Below are 17,888 nucleotides of genomic sequence, written 5' to 3'. Positions count from 1 at the left end.
AATTCTTGTACCTTATTTATGTATTTCAAAATAATGAACCATTGGTAAATTTTCAATATCTATCAATTTTTAATTAAAATATTTTTTGCCTATCTACGACTGTTATATTGCTTCTTACTGTCATTATACCAAGGGGTATTAAAATGTAAAATAAAGTATGCAAACCCACTTTTCCTTCTCCATTTTTTTCCACATAGCATAAATGTCCTTCACTCTGATATTCTTCACTTTCATCTGTATTATATCACTCCTATATTCAAGAATTTGAAGCGTAAAGGTGGAGACTGACCGGAGCATTTCGTCGTAACATAACGTCGTAACATCGCTCGCGGCGAGCATCAGCGAGCATCCGAAACTATGGATGGAGCGCTCGGCTCGGTGTACTGACTGTCTGAATACTCGCATCGTAACGTGTTACGTTACAACGAAATGCTCCGGTCAGTCTCCACCTTAAGGCTTATATCACCTTGTCTTTATATAATTATTGATTTAATTAACCTCGCTTCGATCCAATGCTGCGCCATATGCATCACTGAATTTTTTTTTAATCATCCTCTTATTCGTCATTTTTCTACCTAATAATACCTAATAATAATACCTAGTAATACCTAATAATTCCTATGGTAACAATTAAGTACAAAAAAAGATACTCACCAAAAGGGCTTTGAGTTAATATTCGACGATGATGTTCTTTGCAGTTATCTTACATTGATGTTTGTGTGAATGCACTAAAAATAAAAATAAAAGAATGTGAAGTTCTAAGTCATCTAAAAAACTGAAACATATGATAAATATTTTTTTTGCAAACTACATAAAATTCAAAATACACGTAAACAAAAGTCATATTAATTTTTAAGAAATATGATTAGCTTTAATAATCCAAAAGCTGTTTTAAACATATTTTTTCCATAAAAATATTCGAACTAGTTTTATGACAAAATTATTGTTGCATCTATTTGTATATTATTATTATAAATAATATTTTATTTAAAATGTATTTCAAAAATAATCAGACCTAGATTAATATAAAAAAATCCAATTCCAAGTGTAGAGTTTAACTATTTCAAATTATTGTCTGAATTTCAGTAATTTCAGGAATATTATTTGACGTAAACGTGATAAAAAAATCCACTATACACAAAAACAAAACAACAAAAAAGTACACAGAAGCACGTTTATTTAAGTAGATAAGTACTATCGGATATAAATCATACTTTATGGTTAAATTGTGTTAACACTGGCAACACCGCATGTTAAACCAAAAGTCAAAACTCAGTTTTGAATGTAAAATATTTTTAAAAACAAGCCAGCATTTTTATCGTTTCGTTGTGAGATAAAAACATACATATTATAATAATATTTATTTGACATGGAAGGAACTAAAGTTGGATCCCTGGAAGACGAGGCATTGAAAAGGAAGGAAAGATTGAAATCTCTTAAAAGAAAACAAGATTCCGAAGACAAGACGACGGATGGCAAATCCGTGGAATCACTGCCCAAGTAATCATTATTATTTTTTTAAATTATTATCAATAAGAATACCTATATTATTAACTGATTTTATAGTTGTACGATATGTTTTACAATTAAGGTTATATCGTTTATTTAAAAAAAATAACCTACAAATGTATAATTTGGAGAGGAAACTTAGTACATGAAACTAAAGTAGTAGTCCATGGTGACATGTTTTGTATGAATAGAGCATTTATGTCTCCGTTATTATGTATAGACCATAAAAAATTAAGTACATAGATTAAACATACAATTTTGTAGGTACTTTATTTAATGAAGACAACAAAATAAAGGCTCTATTTACATTGTTAAATATTGATTTATATAAAAAATACTCGTATTGTGTATGTTGTTGAAGTTTTTCTGCAAATACATATGATGGTTTTCCCGCCTATTGTATGAGAAAAATGGCCACAATCGATTTATTTTTTAGTAAGGGAATTTGTTACACCATAATTGTCTGTTCCCATTGCTTATAATATGTGTCACTTTATCTTGCATTGATATGCTTCAATTAGCTTCACCCTTCTGACTCACCCAAGTTTAGTCCATCTGCTAAATCTAAAACCTTTTAGTTTTATCTTTAACAGGGACTAATGTGGACTTATGGATTCACTTGCATCTTGGGAAGAGTCCCTTATAGCAGTGTTCCGCAAAGTGTGTGCCGCGGCACACTGGTGTACCGTGGTGATTAGTAGGTGTGCCGCGGAAAAAAGTCTAGTTTTGTGAAAATAACGGCCATATTCAACAATCAACATCACTAAGAAGGAATATCTAATTTAACACACTCAATCTATAAAATATTGTGTTAGACTCACTACTTAAATATTGTGTTTATAACAGCCGATATAATCAATATTTTCATTCATCATTTTCTTTTGCAAAATTCGCCTTCGTAAACACATTATTTTCGTAGGTTGGTATGAATGACGTCACAGAAACGAATCCACACTACCACTATTACAGCACTATAAAGAATATATAAAGGGATACGCCCCATAACACACCTGATGATTTAAAATTTGATGACGTATAGCGGTGTCAGTTTTTCTTTTTATTAAAATATCTAATGTTTAAACCTTTATATCTCCCTTACTTCTCTACAGATTTCAATAATAATGTTACCGATTGTCTTGTGATTTTTCATATTAATTTATCAGTTAATAATAACACATCGTGAGAATAATCTATTGCTCTAAATTTTGATCGCCTGCGCTCAGTTAAACAGGCTAACATTTCGCATTAAACATATGTTATATATGTTATTGCTTTACATTAATTCTTATTATAAACCATTATTAAATTTAATTTTTTTTTTCTTTGGTGTACCTCAACAATTTCTTAATTTGGCAGGTGTACCTTGAACAGAAAAAGTTTGTGGAACACTGCCTTATAGTATTGATAACAAACGATAAACCTGCATATTACTAACTGCGTATTATTACTATTTATTGTGTTTTTCAGGCCAAAGTTTCGCAGTTATAGACCTCAAGATGAGTCACTTAAAGAATCTGCCCTACCCAATGCAGAGCCGGGAGATGTAACCTCTGAAGTTAAGAGCCAACTAGAGGCCGCTAATACTAAAGTAAGTGGCTTAACTGTTTGATTTTCTTCCTGTTCCTAATATTGCAGGAACACATGACTGGTTTGCCATGATAATTAGCAAACCTTCTATTTTTTAGCAATTTCTTATCATTGACACATTTTACTAGCAGTATTAATCCTTTATTTCAATACAAATGTGTTATTAAATACTAAATAAATAACTTACGTTAATCATACAAGGCATCACAGAAAGTAAGGTATGGTAAATTCTGCAGCTTGGATCAGCACAAAGGCTTACATTGCAGCGCTCGCAGCAGTACCAAGAATCTCTTCGGATCTTTTCCCCCCTCTCGTCACTTCCCCCGCTTCCACATACCATAAATCGTATTTATTTTCACCGGTACACTCTGAGTATATTTGGGAGTGGTTTTTTCTGCAGGTAAAGTTTGCCTGAGTTATCTTGAGTGTAGGAATTTCACATAAAATAGCCGCTAGAGTATACTTGGGCGTAGGTCTCTTATCTTGTCTTTACAACCCATCTAATATTGTTTAATAAAAATGATATATGGATTGAGAATAAGGTAACATAATAATGTACATAAACACCATTTTAGATTTGTTTTAAATATTTTATTCAATCATTATTTTCTACTTTACAGGTGGTAATAGAAGAGCTTGACATTACAAATTTAGCACCCCGTAAACCCGACTGGGACTTGAAGCGAGATGTTGCTAAGAAGCTGGATAAATTGGAGATGAGAACACAAAAAGCTATTGCGGAATTAATCTGGGAGAGGCTTAAAGAAGGACAGGAAGATAATATAGGAGCCATGGTTTCCCTTGCGACTGCAGAAGCTAAATCCAAAGCGTGAAAATAGGTAATAAAATTCAGATTACATGAAATTCTATTACAAAATTGTATAATTATCAATAAAACAATTTTGGTATTATGTTTTGAATATTGAAAGCATTAACTTTGTGGATCATATTGATATATTATTTTGAGAAATAAAAAGACTTTGTTTTTTGATCCACTCACATTTTTACTAACCCTGAGTCATAAATTAAACCCTGAAGAGGGCAACACGTTGTTGCCGAAACTAGTTGGTTAATAAAAATGTGAGCGGATAAAAAAACAAAGTCTTTTTATTTCTCAAAATAATATATAATTTTAGTATTATTGATAATTGTATAATTATCAATAATACCTTTTTTTTCTTCCTATTTTGATGTCTCTGAATTTGGCATACATCTGCAATTAATGGCATCTTACAATCATTGTCAAAACTATGCAATTGTATGTGGGTTTTTTTCTAAATATGTACCACATTTAAAATTAAATATTCTAATTATCACAAGCGATATTTAAATATATTCTTAATTAAAACTAGTAAAACTACTATGGTGGTTTTGCAACTATGTATAATCAATATGTTTTTATAATTTAAATGAAAGCATCAATTCTTAAATAATACCCCTAATTTATTATCCATATAAAAATAATCCTATCATAAAAAGCATGTGTTACTTCATTAAACACTTACAATAATAGAATTCATTTGTTACTGTGATAAACCTGGCAATAACACAATGTTTTGATAATTATTTATTTCACAAAATGATTAATTCATTGACCATTCTAACCAAAAGATTAGCATGTATTTTTGCTAATGTGATTTGGTCAGTATCAAGCCAAAATATATTGATGAAAAAATGCTACGCCTTTACAAACTTATCGGTGAGGGGGGTGCCATTGTCGCCATTTTTCTGTCCTTACAAAAATTTATACTAAAGAGTGTATAATATTTACTTTTTTTTTTAAACCGCCCGTTCATTAATGTTTTTAAAAAATACATTTTATTTCAAACATGTATTCACTTCTAAAATTAATCAAATACATGTAAAAATCATGCTTTTTTATTGGTCAATGGATCATGGCTAAATAATTGTCACGTAAAATATAATCAGACTCAAAACTTTAGTTGTACTTTTACATTTGTTTGACATTATTTGTAATCATGAAAATGTCATCTTTCCCCCACTGCAGTGCAAAATACTAGAATAAAATACTGAATATCAGATAATTAACTATAATTGGTGTATTATGATTATTTGCACTATTTTTTATTGTTATTTCTAGTGATATTCTTAATCTATGACTGATTATTTATTTAAATTATGTGATAATATTAATTTTCCTGTAATCTAAATCTTATATAAAATAAAACATATCGTATCATTATGTCAACACCAAAGTCATGAATGTATAAATAAAATATGTTGATGTTGGAAGTTTAAAATTGGTACCGTAGAACGGGGCTACTTGAACTTTGATGTGTTACTTAAACCCAGTTCAAAAAAAAAAAAAGATTTGTATTTGGTCTACAATAATGAACATATCGACATGATTCATTGTTTCCCTCACAGGTGACACTTATTGTTAAATATATTAGTCAATAATTTGAGATATGTGAATACAAATCTGACATATAGCTTTTTTCTGCTTTACATATTTCACATTGTCCATCAATACTGGAAAATGAGAATTCCTGACTTTGGCATTGGCACAACGCTTTTTCATCTTCAAATTCTTCTTAAAAATGTTTATACATATCAATATTTTTCACACAGATTTTAAAAAAATTAAAATAACGAAGTTCCAATTTTTTTTATATTCATTTGTACTAAAAAAAAGAATTAATGTCATTTCTAAATCTTTATAGATTAGGAATGCCAAATATATCCTTTGAGGGATTGTACTAACATTTATTATAGATGTCTCACAAAGACGAAGAAATTTATGGAAACGGAATATGAAAGTCTTTGTTCATTTACAGAAAATCAAAAAAACTGTTATTATTATGTAGTAATAATCTTCTATTAGTACATAATTACAATGTGTATAGTGTTTAATCTCCACAAAGATCTCGCTAGGTGTTGCTTTGAACTTGTGAACTTGTACACAAATGGTTGCATGGATAATGTAAATACATATAAAAAAAACTCCCGAAAAATCAAACGCCATAGATGTTCAAAAATATATAGATATAACAGTTAACCAATCAGCTTTAAGTCAGCCAATGAGAGGACATAAGCTCTATAAATGCCTTAAGACTATCATATTCTCTTGCCATTGTTTAATTGCTTTGTCTTTGTATGACATATTTAATAAATCTCAGCTCCTAATTTTTTGACCTTAAATTCCAATAATTAAAATAAAGTATATAAAATATAATAAATCAAGGTTTTTTTTTATTTTCTATGCCATAAATATAAATAAACAAACTCACAATTTATTTAAAAAAATTAAGAATTTCAGAATATAAAAATATACTATGATTATAATATATATTTTTTATAATTATTGATAGAATAAATATTCTATATTTAGAGACTCCAAAACTTATTGCCTTATTATTCAAGGTAATATTGTTTTTTTTTTAAATACCTGTAATTGATGTTTTTCATTGGGAAAAACTATTTTCAAAATACCTAATTACATAATTATAAAAAAGTACAAAGCAATAAATATAAATTATTTTGAAAACATGTATGAACTTAAATATTAATTAATTATATTATCAGTGCAAAATAACTAGTGTAAAAAATGTATTTTGATACTCATTTATTGAATCTTTTGTTTTTTTCATTTGCTCAGGTAGTTCAAAATATGGATGGACTATCAAGGTGATGAAAATTCAATACAAACACATCATACAAGTCATCGGACAAGATGAAAGGACAAAGAGGAATTTAAAATATATGAAGTCATTTTTAGATTATAGCCGATGAAATGTAAAATATATTTTGTGATTTCACTGCAAATTGATATATAAAACAGCTATCATGCATGTGTCAAACACGTAAAATATTTTTTAATATCACACATGAATAATAATTTAAATTTTAAATTGATACATATTGTTAAAGATATGGAATTACACAAGGCAATTCTAAAACTACATATATACCTATTTACAATTTCTATAAATAATAATTCACAATACTTTATGATGTATTTCTTTTCTGTAATGCCACAGTTAACAAAATATTTGAAACAATCTTTCTTTTAAAAAGCTGCAGTGTAATACATTTTAACAAAGATAATTTTTTATATTTATTTTTTTATTAGTTTGTTTATTTGATGTTAAATATAAATTAGTATTTTAAAACACACAAACCTTAAATTTAAATTGAATGTATTTTTACTGTATTTCAAGAGATATCAATAAAATTTATGTTTTGCAGAAATCGTTAATGTTTTTTTTTTTTCAGACTCCAATTTGATCCAATCGAGATATTGCCATTAATTGTGGTTTTGTTTTTTTTCGTTTTTTCAAGTATTTTATTTTTTGAAAAATAAATCATCATATTTTCAGCTTTATCCTTTCAACTTCAAACCAAATATTTAAAACCCAAAACAGATTACATATTTCTCTTTATTCATCTCCAATGCATCACCACAAATAGATTTTTTACCCTTTTGGTTATTTTGTAGTTAATCTGTTTTTTGCTCATTTTGTTTGTTTAAAATATAATTTCGCTAATAAACAAGATGTGATTTGAAGCATCTGTAGCAAATATCTACATATGTAACAATTTGTGAATTATGCTCAAGATAAATTTACTGACCTGTTATCTTAACAGAAATTTTGTGAATTTTGCAGAACAAAATCATCATATTTTGATAAATGTAACATAGCTAGCATTATAGGTAAAAAATATTGTGCAACTATATCAAAAACAGTATTAGATTTTTTTCCAAATGTTTATTTCGGTACATACCTTATTTTTTTCCAGATGTTTATAAGATAAAATACTCATGTATCTGTTGATTATCGATGTTGTCTTATGTGACTTATACATATCTTACATAATTTTTAACCATGTCACCTTGAGACATTAAAAATATACCATTTTGAGTATTTTAGTTTGAAATTCTACTGATTTGCTTCAATTGATAGCAATCACAATATCAGTGTGTTTAAATTTAACACCGAAATACATAGAAAAATGAGTATTACATATAGCTTGGAATTTCTCGTGCAAATTGCGCTGTTTTTCGGTTTTGTTTCTGTATGTGGCACAATCTCATATTCGGGCTGCGGAAGTATTGGGACGAAGGTAGGAGAGATTTCATATTCATCTATAGAGTTGTCAAAATATCCATTCCTTTCGGTATTGTACAGAACTATACGATCGCCAAGTGGCTGTAATGGTCTGAAGTTGTGAGTAATTCGGCCGTGGTCCGAACGCATTCTTCGGAAACTGTCAATCTGCAATTTAAAATATTTTTTTACTGTTGTGAAAGTTGACAAAATATACAATAATTTATATCACATATTGCTCACTCCTTTCAAGAACGTCATAAATCAAAAAACTTGATTTTTCAGGAGAACGTTTTTAAAGTTTAAAAATATAATACAATGTATTAAAAAAGCTACTTATTGAACTTTTTACTGTGCAACAGATCTTTTAAGGTAAAACCTGAAGGTTTTTTCTCCATTTGAAAAATATTTAGTATATTGAAAAAAATAATCAAACAATACCTTTTCTTCAAAATGCAAAAACAGCACTATTTGCCCTGTAGCGGGTAAATATCAAGTTTAAATTATGCTTCTTTCGCTGGGATATAGTACATTTTCCGGGCATTCCGAACATGCACAACTGAAAATTGACGATTTTTGATTTATGACGTTCTTGAAAGGAGTGAGCGATATTTGTTTATTTATTTTTCTATTCATTATTCCAGCATGGTAAAACCTCAATTTAAAAGCTAAGGAGAGTGTTAATACTATTTGATAATTTAATTTTGAGAACATCGTTTTGAGTATGTCTAAATAATTGTTCGCAAATCTAGATTATCAAATTTTTTGATCTTTTAGATATATCTATCAATCTGACACAGCTATAGTAAAAAAATAATAGTGTGGTTGTCAATCATGGGTAGAATTAGTCTGTAATGTGATTACTTAACTAACTCAGGTGGTAAGCCCTGTAAATACCCAAACTTCCATATTCTTCTTCATCTATTTGAAATATCAAAAATGTTAATTTTGTGTAACCGGGAAAAAACAATTGTGCCTTTGCTTATATTCAATTTTATTCTATTGACATCTCATCAAAGATGAAGAAGAATATGGAAGTCTGGGCATTTACGGGGCTGACGACCGTCATAGGCTGGTTTAAGTGATCCTTTTACACACGTGTAACATTCACCAATTCTACCCAAGAACTTCCAAGAATTTGAGTAGTGTGGTTGTCAATAATAGGTAGAATGGTGAATGTTACACGTGTGTAAAAGGATCACTTAAACCAGCCTATGACGGTCGTCAGCCCCGTAAATGCCCAGACTTCCATATTCTTCTTCATCTTTGATGAGATGTCAATAGAATAAAATTGAATATAAGCAAAGGCACAATTGTTTTTTCCCGGTTACACAAAATTAACATTTTTGATATTTCAAATAGATGAAGAAGAATATGGAAGTTTGGGTATTTACAGGGCTTACCACCTGAGTTAGTTAAGTAATCACATTACAGACTAATTCTACCCATGATTGACAACCACACTATTATTTTTTTACTATAGCTGTGTCAGATTGATAGATATATCTAAAAGATCAAAAAATTTGATAATCTAGATTTGCGAACAATTATTTAGACATACTCAAAACGATGTTCTCAAAATTAAATTATCAAATAGTATTAACACTCTCCTTAGCTTTTAAATTGAGGTTTTACCATGCTGGAATAATGAATAGAAAAATAAATAAACAAATATCGCTCACTCCTTTCAAGAACGTCATAAATCAAAAATCGTCAATTTTCAGTTGTGCATGTTCGGAATGCCCGGAAAATGTACTATATCCCAGCGAAAGAAGCATAATTTAAACTTGATATTTACCCGCTACAGGGCAAATAGTGCTGTTTTTGCATTTTGAAGAAAAGGTATTGTTTGATTATTTTTTTCAATATACTAAATATTTTTCAAATGGAGAAAAAACCTTCAGGTTTTACCTTAAAAGATCTGTTGCACAGTAAAAAGTTCAATAAGTAGCTTTTTTAATACATTGTATTATATTTTTAAACTTTAAAAACGTTCTCCTGAAAAATCAAGACAACCACACTACTCAAATTCCTCGAAGTTCTTGGGTAGAATTGGTGAATGTTACACGTGTGTAAAGTGATAAACCAGCCTATGATGTCAAAAAATAATATGAAAATAACTCCTGTAATTGAAAATAATCCAGATTTTTTGAACAAGTGTTTGGAGACACTCAAAATGTTGTTATTCTATTGACCTCACAACTTTTTTTACTTACTTGGTCATGCGATAATCTGATAGGCTGTTCAAAGTCTATCCACGTAACGACTTCGGAACAGGGAGGAGTTGTTAGCGACCCATTGTATGTGAAATAGTGGTCCAAATCATATGGCATTAGTTCAAAGAAACTCAAAGATGACGATAATGGCATTGATGTATGCGGCTCCGTAACATTGGTAAGGGCTGCTGTAACCAAGTCATAAGCAGGGTGCTTGAATCTGTCCAACTGAAAAGAAACAAATAAGAAATAAGTGTTTAAAATGTTAGCTTGAACTAAGGACTGTCGAAGTTGTCATGAGCTGATATAATAATAACCAGGGTATGGAATACCATACCCTGGCTGTTTTTTTTTAATGCACATTTGAACATGAATGTGGATATCATAAAGCAATGGAACAACATTTGATTATTCAACAAAAATGGCCAGTAAATTACATTACGAATTTGAATGACTTCATGTTGATATTTCACAGTATTTATTATTATTAAATTATTGAGTTAAATTAAAAGAAATACATTTTTACTAAGCATGAACGTTCACAAAGGTTCAAATGTGTACTTACATACGATGTGGGCTTAAGTAGTAATATTTTGCATAGGTATATGGTAAATTTAACACATACACGTAAAATTAAAATATCTCATAGTGAATATTTTAAAAGTGCAAAAACAAACTTTAAATGTGAGCTGTAGTATTTATTTAATCTTGAGAATTCAAGAGTTTTTAAACACTCGAATGAAAATTCCTCAAAGTATATGGTACGAGCAGGTTCACCAATATTTTTGAGGGGATAATTTATTAACTTATGGAAATTTTTACATACTTCAAAAAAGAATGCCAGAACACACAATCCATCTTTGTGGTCCAACGCATTCTTGGCGTCACCATATTCCGATTTGTAAAATACCATGTGGAGCTCCATGGGAAAACTGCAAATGAAAGAGTCAAATTATTAACATTTTTTTTCATTTATTTATGAACGTAGCAAATTTGTATATAATAAATATATGACATGTAATAATTGTTAAATAAAATAATAATCTCTTTAAGTATATTAAACAAGGATGAACATATCAGACAAGGAATTATACCTCAGCCTGAAATACTGTAATCATTCTTGCTTTATAGTTAGGAAGTGACATATTCCAGATATCGGTATGGTCTACCAAATCATTACCGAGGTTTTGCATTCGGTGAATAGGAGTATTGAATCCTGACACTGTCCGGCTGTTATTAAAATAAAATATTTGACATTTTCTCGTGTTTCTGGTTGGGGCATAAATATTTATCACCTGCAAGAACAATTATCCGCACCCCGATGGTGCATAGGGCACTGCATCATATAAACGCAGTATTATCTTGATCGTTAACACATAAAGGAAAGGTGATCAGCCCTCCGCTACAGGTACTAGTCAAGGGTAATATTGAATAAATATTACAGTGAAAAGTTACTTATATTTATTTGACCCCCCCTGGGAATCGAACCCGGGACCTCCAGAACGGTAGCCGAGCATGCTGACCATCACACTACAAAGGCAGACAATTGCAATAACAAGAGACAGTCTAAATTGTTTAAAATCTGGTATAAGTTAATCAGATCAAATAGCTTTCTCCGATCACTCAACTTCATTAAATTTAGTAAACGAAGCAATTAAAAAAAATGTAAACGTTAAAGTTTTATCTAAAGAATACAATGCTTATATCATTTATAACTTGTTTACAAACATATTTAAAAATACACAAGTATTCTGAAGTTAAAATTCTACTTTTATTATAAAATAATTACATATTTAAAATGTTTTTTTTTTTAAATCACTCTAAATATTTTATTATAACTTAATTATAATGTTTACCGGTTTCGAAGCTAACCGTTTCTTTATCAAGACTGAGTATTAATCAATTAATAGTATTAATTAGTCTTGATAAAGAAGCGGTTAGCTTCGAAACCGGTAGACATTATAATTAAGTTATAATAAAATATGTTTAGTGATTTTAAAACAAAGTTACATTTTAATTATGAAATGAAAAATCACAAAGTTAGTGCTTCCATTATAAATTATGCAAAATAATCACACTTACGCTCTGCTATTTATTTTGTCTTCACTTCCAATACTGTCGTTGTCTCCCCAGTGAAAATGCATTTGACTGAAGACATAATCTGAGAAGAGAGGACCTCCTGCTATACTTGGTTGCTCGTGGTTTTCTACCTTCAGCATGACTAAAAAGAATGAATATTGCAAATGAACATACAAAAAGTCAAGGGAAAAGTGTAGTTCTTCATTCCAAGCAATTATGTAATTGTGATATTGAAACTATTAATGCAAAGTGGCATATTAAAGCGGAATTTACACAAATTGCAAGGCAGTGCTTGAATGATGATGATGTATATAAACTAATCTGTTGTAAAGGTGGCAAAAAGATTTTGGATCATCTTTTACTGTCCTTTCTACAATAGAGGATTCCTTGAGATACAATAGAGGATTAAGAGATTGGATTGGATGAAGAATGCAACACATTCCCCTTAATGCAAAGTCTCTATTAGCCGTGAATGATTTGGGATTTGTTAATTTGATAATTATTATTATTTAAATAAGATCCTGAATTTAAAAAAAATATATATTTAAAGGTGTCTCAACAGTGGTAAAGTATCTATTATTTTGTGAAGGAAATATAGAAAACTGAGCAGTCCAGGGTTTCCAACCTGTTACTGACGGAATTATATCATTACTTCATACACCGGGCAACGTTCGCAATCAGCCATTATTGAACAAATTTTATTATTTTTTTAATTACCTAACGTCCAAGTGACTCTGAAATCTTGCTATGGCTCATGCAACACCGTTTATCATGTCCCTACTCAGGCTTCAACCATATAAGTTTCATAGCCTATGCCTACTTGTGAGTGGATTTACTCTTTATGTTTAAAGTTACTATAATTTCATGCAATTCATGAGTGAAAATTCTAGGCAAAAACACTCGCCTAATTGAACATCTATATTGCATTAATTTTTTAATACATTCAGTATTGTAATAATCCTATTCGTATGTTAGTTGGAACCGACAGATTGTGCTGCCATCTGTTGAGAACTTTTCGTAACATAAATAGTTTGTTCCACTTGAGCATAAATATGTATGTACATAATATGTAAGAATTCTTCCAAATTATACACATTAGGTGTACTTCTAATTTGACCAGTCGGTTTTTAACATTTTAAAATTATTTATATAAAACACTTGATAAATAATCGTATTTTTATTTCATTGTTCATTAGTTGAATTGGATTTTTTCTTAAAGTTTAAATACAAATATATATCTCATGTAAAATGTACCACATCTAAATACATTTAAGATGTGCCTGCCATAATACTTAGAATCATTATTGTCCATATCATTCTTGGCCCAATGTTATCTTCACATAGCTCCATTAAATGCAGGGTAATCGTGTTTATGAGAGCTGCCCTATTTTTTTCACAATTCAATGCTTTTATTTAATTTAAAACTTTTAAATTTCGATGAGTTTTTCTTTAAGGTAGGTAGGTACTCGATGCATTTGCATTTCTATAAAAGGCGCAATCACGACATGTATATTGAACAGAGATGGCTGCATTTCTGGGCATTGAATGGTTATTCAAAGCCGATAAAAGAATCTGGGTTAAGTAATTTATGAGTTGTTTTGTTACATTTTTTCAGTTGCATGGCTGATTTGTTATGCTACATTTGTTCGCTAAGGCACCGATTTGTTAATATAATATAATAATAAAACACATTGAAAAAACTGTTTTTTAACCCCTATGGCAGCGCTATCTGTTGAACGTAACAGCAATACTAAGCATTGATCATGGAGGACACCGTGTTTCTCGACAGTTGTTAAAATGTTGTATACTTACAAGCATTGTGAAATTAATTATATGTATTAGAAATGTGTACTATTTCTTTTTTTCTTTTCCATTTGACCAGACTGAACCGCAGGAATACAGGGTTCAGCTAGTTATAAAGAAATAAATGGTTTAAGAGGGCAGGTACTCGCAAAACATGTAATTTAGTAAACGACCGGCTGCGCCAAGACCAAGACTTGTCTCTGTGCACATTTTTTGTATGTATATTGGAATAAGATTTTTTTTAGAATACGTATTAAAAAAATATTTTTACATATATTTTTTTCCTAACCTTTCGATAACTCTTTTCTTTTCAAAATCATGTATATATTTCGAAAAAAAAAAATTCAACTCATAAATGGTGTTTGATGCAAAAAATTCTATTACGTTAAATGTTACCTAGGTTTAGACTAAATTAAGTTACGATTTATCGTTTATTGGGCTTAAAGACCCAACATTCTAATAAAAAGTCAAATACCAATATGTACTCCAAAAAAACATGTAATCGTGAATATATGTTCAGCCCTCAGCGCGGCCGAACGCGTTGTGATTAGAGCGCCTGAGATCTCGGCCTTAAAAGAATACGACATTTGAACAAATGTCACTAGGTATATACGGCTGTCCAAACTCAAAACACAGTAAGGGACATTTTTTGTCGTACGTTTTATTTGCATTTTTGGACTAAGTAGTCTACTAGTCCAAAAATGCAAAAAAAAGTACTACAAAAAAATGTCCCTTACTGTGTTTTAAGTTTGGACAGCCGTATAATAAGTATGTATCGAACAGTGCCAAAGATTCAATTTCATGTCGGCCATCGTCAAAATCAACGATTGTCCGCTTTCTTATTCCATTCGTAACATCATTATTATTATTGCAAGTATTCAGGTCACAGAAGGCCTGCTTGGAAGGCCCGAAATCTCACGCTCGGAATCCCGAAGCCCAAATATCATTCGGCCGCGAAAACGTGGTAAACATCTCGCAACGTCCTTTGATAATACCGTGGAACCTCTTATAACGAGTAATTCACATAACGAGCAAAAAAATCTGAAAAAGCTGCTCCCTTAACGAGCGATGTTTCGCATAACGAGTTACAGAGTCCCTTTTTCACGGCATTCACTTGTGAGCCGGGACTCGATGTAGATAACAACGATATTGAAGAGCTTGTGAAAGATCATAGTTCAAGAGCTGACCAGCGAAGAGCTTATGGAGTTACATCGTGTTTCACAGCAAGAAATTATAAAGAAAAGCTTGCTATGGAGGAGGAGGAAGTAGCAGAGCAAAAATCTTCTAGCACAATAAGAAAAATGCTGAAAGCACGAGGAACTGTTACATCGTACATTTAGAAGCATCGCCCTAATAAGAAAGTGGTTATTAGCACTACAAATTTATTCAATGATAATGCTGTGACACATTTTTGCCAAATTTTGAAGCGTTCGCAAAAACAAATTTCTTTAGATAGTTTTTTAGTTAAAAATAATTGATTATTTGTGACAAATTCATATTTTTATTCACGTATTTTTTTGTAAGATGCTGCAAAGAATTATGTTCGTTATAAGAGGTTCCATTGAACTTTGGCTTGGTAAAACTCACTATTGATGAAATGGACCGCCAGGGGGCGAACATTTGAGCGCGGTCGTAGGTCATTATTGCAGATTCACAACGAGTTATGCGTAACTATGAATAATAAATAATTATTACATGAATAATGTACCCATTAAGTAATCATGAATTGTGTATTACTAATCACAGATTGATGAATCGAGTTTTACTTGTAATACAATATTTCGCATGGCGATGAAATCGATCGATGAACAGAAATCGATGACGGTTTTATCTCTCCAAAACTTAATGTTTGTTTCATGAAATTGAATGCGATTTCATCTTCTAGCCATTATCCACAGCTAGTGGTGTGTAGGGCACTGCATCGTATCGGCTCAGAGTTGTCTTAAACCATATATACACCATATATACCATATATAGGCAACCACCGACCCGCGTTTATATTCGAAATAAATATATGTTTTTGAAAAGAAAAGAGTTATTGAAAGGTAAGAAGTTAAAAAAACATATAAAAATATTTATTCAATATTTACTCTATTTTTTTTAAAGTCTATTTTGTGGAGATCCTCACCAAAAAGTTATATTTCCAATATTGCACAAAAAATCCTTCAAATGCAAATCTGTTCTGTTTACTGTATTCTATCGAAATCTTAATTAAAGTTGCAACAAAACGTGACCAATCCCGAGTTGAATCAATATGAAATCATCAAATCGCACCAAAACGTAACAATTTTACAAGCTACAATTCTTGATTACTTAAAATCATTTATAATGGAAACGTAACGTTTTGATGTGGACCTCCACAATTATAGTATGTATATATTCTGAAGAAAAAAAAACTTGAATAGACGTTTAGCCCTCAGCGCGGCCGAACTCTGTGATTTGAACGCCCGATATCTCGGCCTTAAGTCACTGTATCGTAAAGAAGCAAAGTTATCTTCATCATTAATAACACGAAGATGAGGTGAGTAGTCCAGGTGATATTGAACAAAAAAGAGTAAACTTCACTATACTATAGAGGCGGACAAAAAATTATTGCCATCTCAAGAGAAAATTAAATAATAATTCATATGTACCTGTATGACCATTGTTACTGACGACCACCCCATCCAATCTGTCGGAAAATCCTCTGAGTTCCATTGGAGGGAGTTTCCGTTCCTTCACAGTCAGCAGATTGATATTTATGGGACTTTGATGCTTCCCGACACACGTGTTATACTGCTTCCACCACTGACTAGGTCCTTGAAACAATAAAACATTCTGTATAAAATGCCATATCTAGGAGTTCCAAAACATTGAGTAATAACTCGACACTGGCTATAACACCCTAAATGGGTGAAAAACCATTAAAATAAGAAGAAGAAGAAAACTTTGAGTAGTGTGTTTTTTTAAATGGGAGCTGCATTACCATTATTATTTACCTTACTTATTATGAACAAGGTTTATAGATGGGTTTTTTGTTTCGTCTTTAGTTAAAATAAATGTTTTATTTTAATCTGTGTTGGGAAAAGGAGGGATAATCTAGTGTGGGCCAATCAGGAACTTCTTAACATTTGCTCATTGCTAGGAGGAAACCACGTAAAAATCTTCAGGAGAAGTTGGACTGTTGACTGTCGTCAATAGACCTTACGTTCCACTAGAAAAGGGTCGGCATTTTGTGTCCTAGTTTGAGTATTGTGGTTGTCAATCATGGGTACAATGGTAAATGTTACACGTGTTTAAAGTGATCACATAAGCTTTTAACAAGCCATAAGCCGCGTAAATAATAATATCTCCATATTGTTATTTGTTGTTTTAAGGCGTTTTTCAACGTATTAAAATAATCCGGGGTTCGGATTTTGCATACATCAAAATAAAAGGGTCTCTGCTGAATAAAAGCTTTCTCAATCCAACCATAGGTGACTGTTGTGAACTCTTATGTACTGTGTCATGAGATTAATCATATATCTAGAAGTTCCAAAAATTTGAGTAGTGTGGTTGTCAATAATAGGTAGAATGGCGAATGTTGCATGTGTGTAAAGTGATCACTTAACCAGTCTATGATAGGTCGTAAGCCCTGTGAATACCC

At 30.8% G+C, this 17,888-nt stretch overlaps 2 protein-coding genes across 2 annotated transcripts in view; one reads left to right on the top strand and one right to left on the bottom strand.

Moving 5' to 3' along the window:
* Positions 1 to 1,253: 1,253 nt before the first annotated feature.
* LOC148311360 (coiled-coil domain-containing protein 12-like) lies at positions 1,254 to 7,312 on the top strand. Its single transcript, XM_088256791.1, has 4 exons — positions 1,254 to 1,500; positions 2,977 to 3,097; positions 3,717 to 3,935; positions 6,716 to 7,312. Exons 1-3 carry the CDS (start codon positions 1,370 to 1,372, stop codon positions 3,927 to 3,929), a joined length of 465 nt encoding a protein of 154 aa, XP_088112917.1. The 5' UTR covers positions 1,254 to 1,369; the 3' UTR covers positions 3,930 to 3,935; positions 6,716 to 7,312.
* Positions 7,165 to 17,888, bottom strand: part of LOC148311359 (carbonic anhydrase 7-like) — a 76,552-nt gene continuing 65,828 nt past the window's right edge. Inside the window, exons 3-7 of the mRNA XM_088256790.1 lie at positions 16,897 to 17,061; positions 12,464 to 12,602; positions 11,208 to 11,313; positions 10,382 to 10,609; positions 7,165 to 8,333 (exon numbers count right to left, since the gene is read on the bottom strand). Coding sequence (XP_088112916.1) covers positions 8,025 to 8,333; positions 10,382 to 10,609; positions 11,208 to 11,313; positions 12,464 to 12,602; positions 16,897 to 17,061 — 947 coding nt within the window. The 3' untranslated portion in view covers positions 7,165 to 8,024. The remainder of the gene's footprint in view (positions 8,334 to 10,381; positions 10,610 to 11,207; positions 11,314 to 12,463; positions 12,603 to 16,896; positions 17,062 to 17,888) is intronic.

The sequence above is a fragment of the Brachycentrus maculatus genome, unplaced genomic scaffold (assembly GCF_059751285.1).
Source record: "Brachycentrus maculatus isolate JH-2025_06_01 unplaced genomic scaffold, ASM5975128v1 h1tg000066l, whole genome shotgun sequence".
NCBI classification, from domain to species: Eukaryota; Metazoa; Arthropoda; class Insecta; order Trichoptera; family Brachycentridae; genus Brachycentrus; species Brachycentrus maculatus.
The sequence above is the reverse complement of the archived record's forward strand: the minus strand, read 5'-3'. Positions and strand labels throughout refer to the sequence as shown.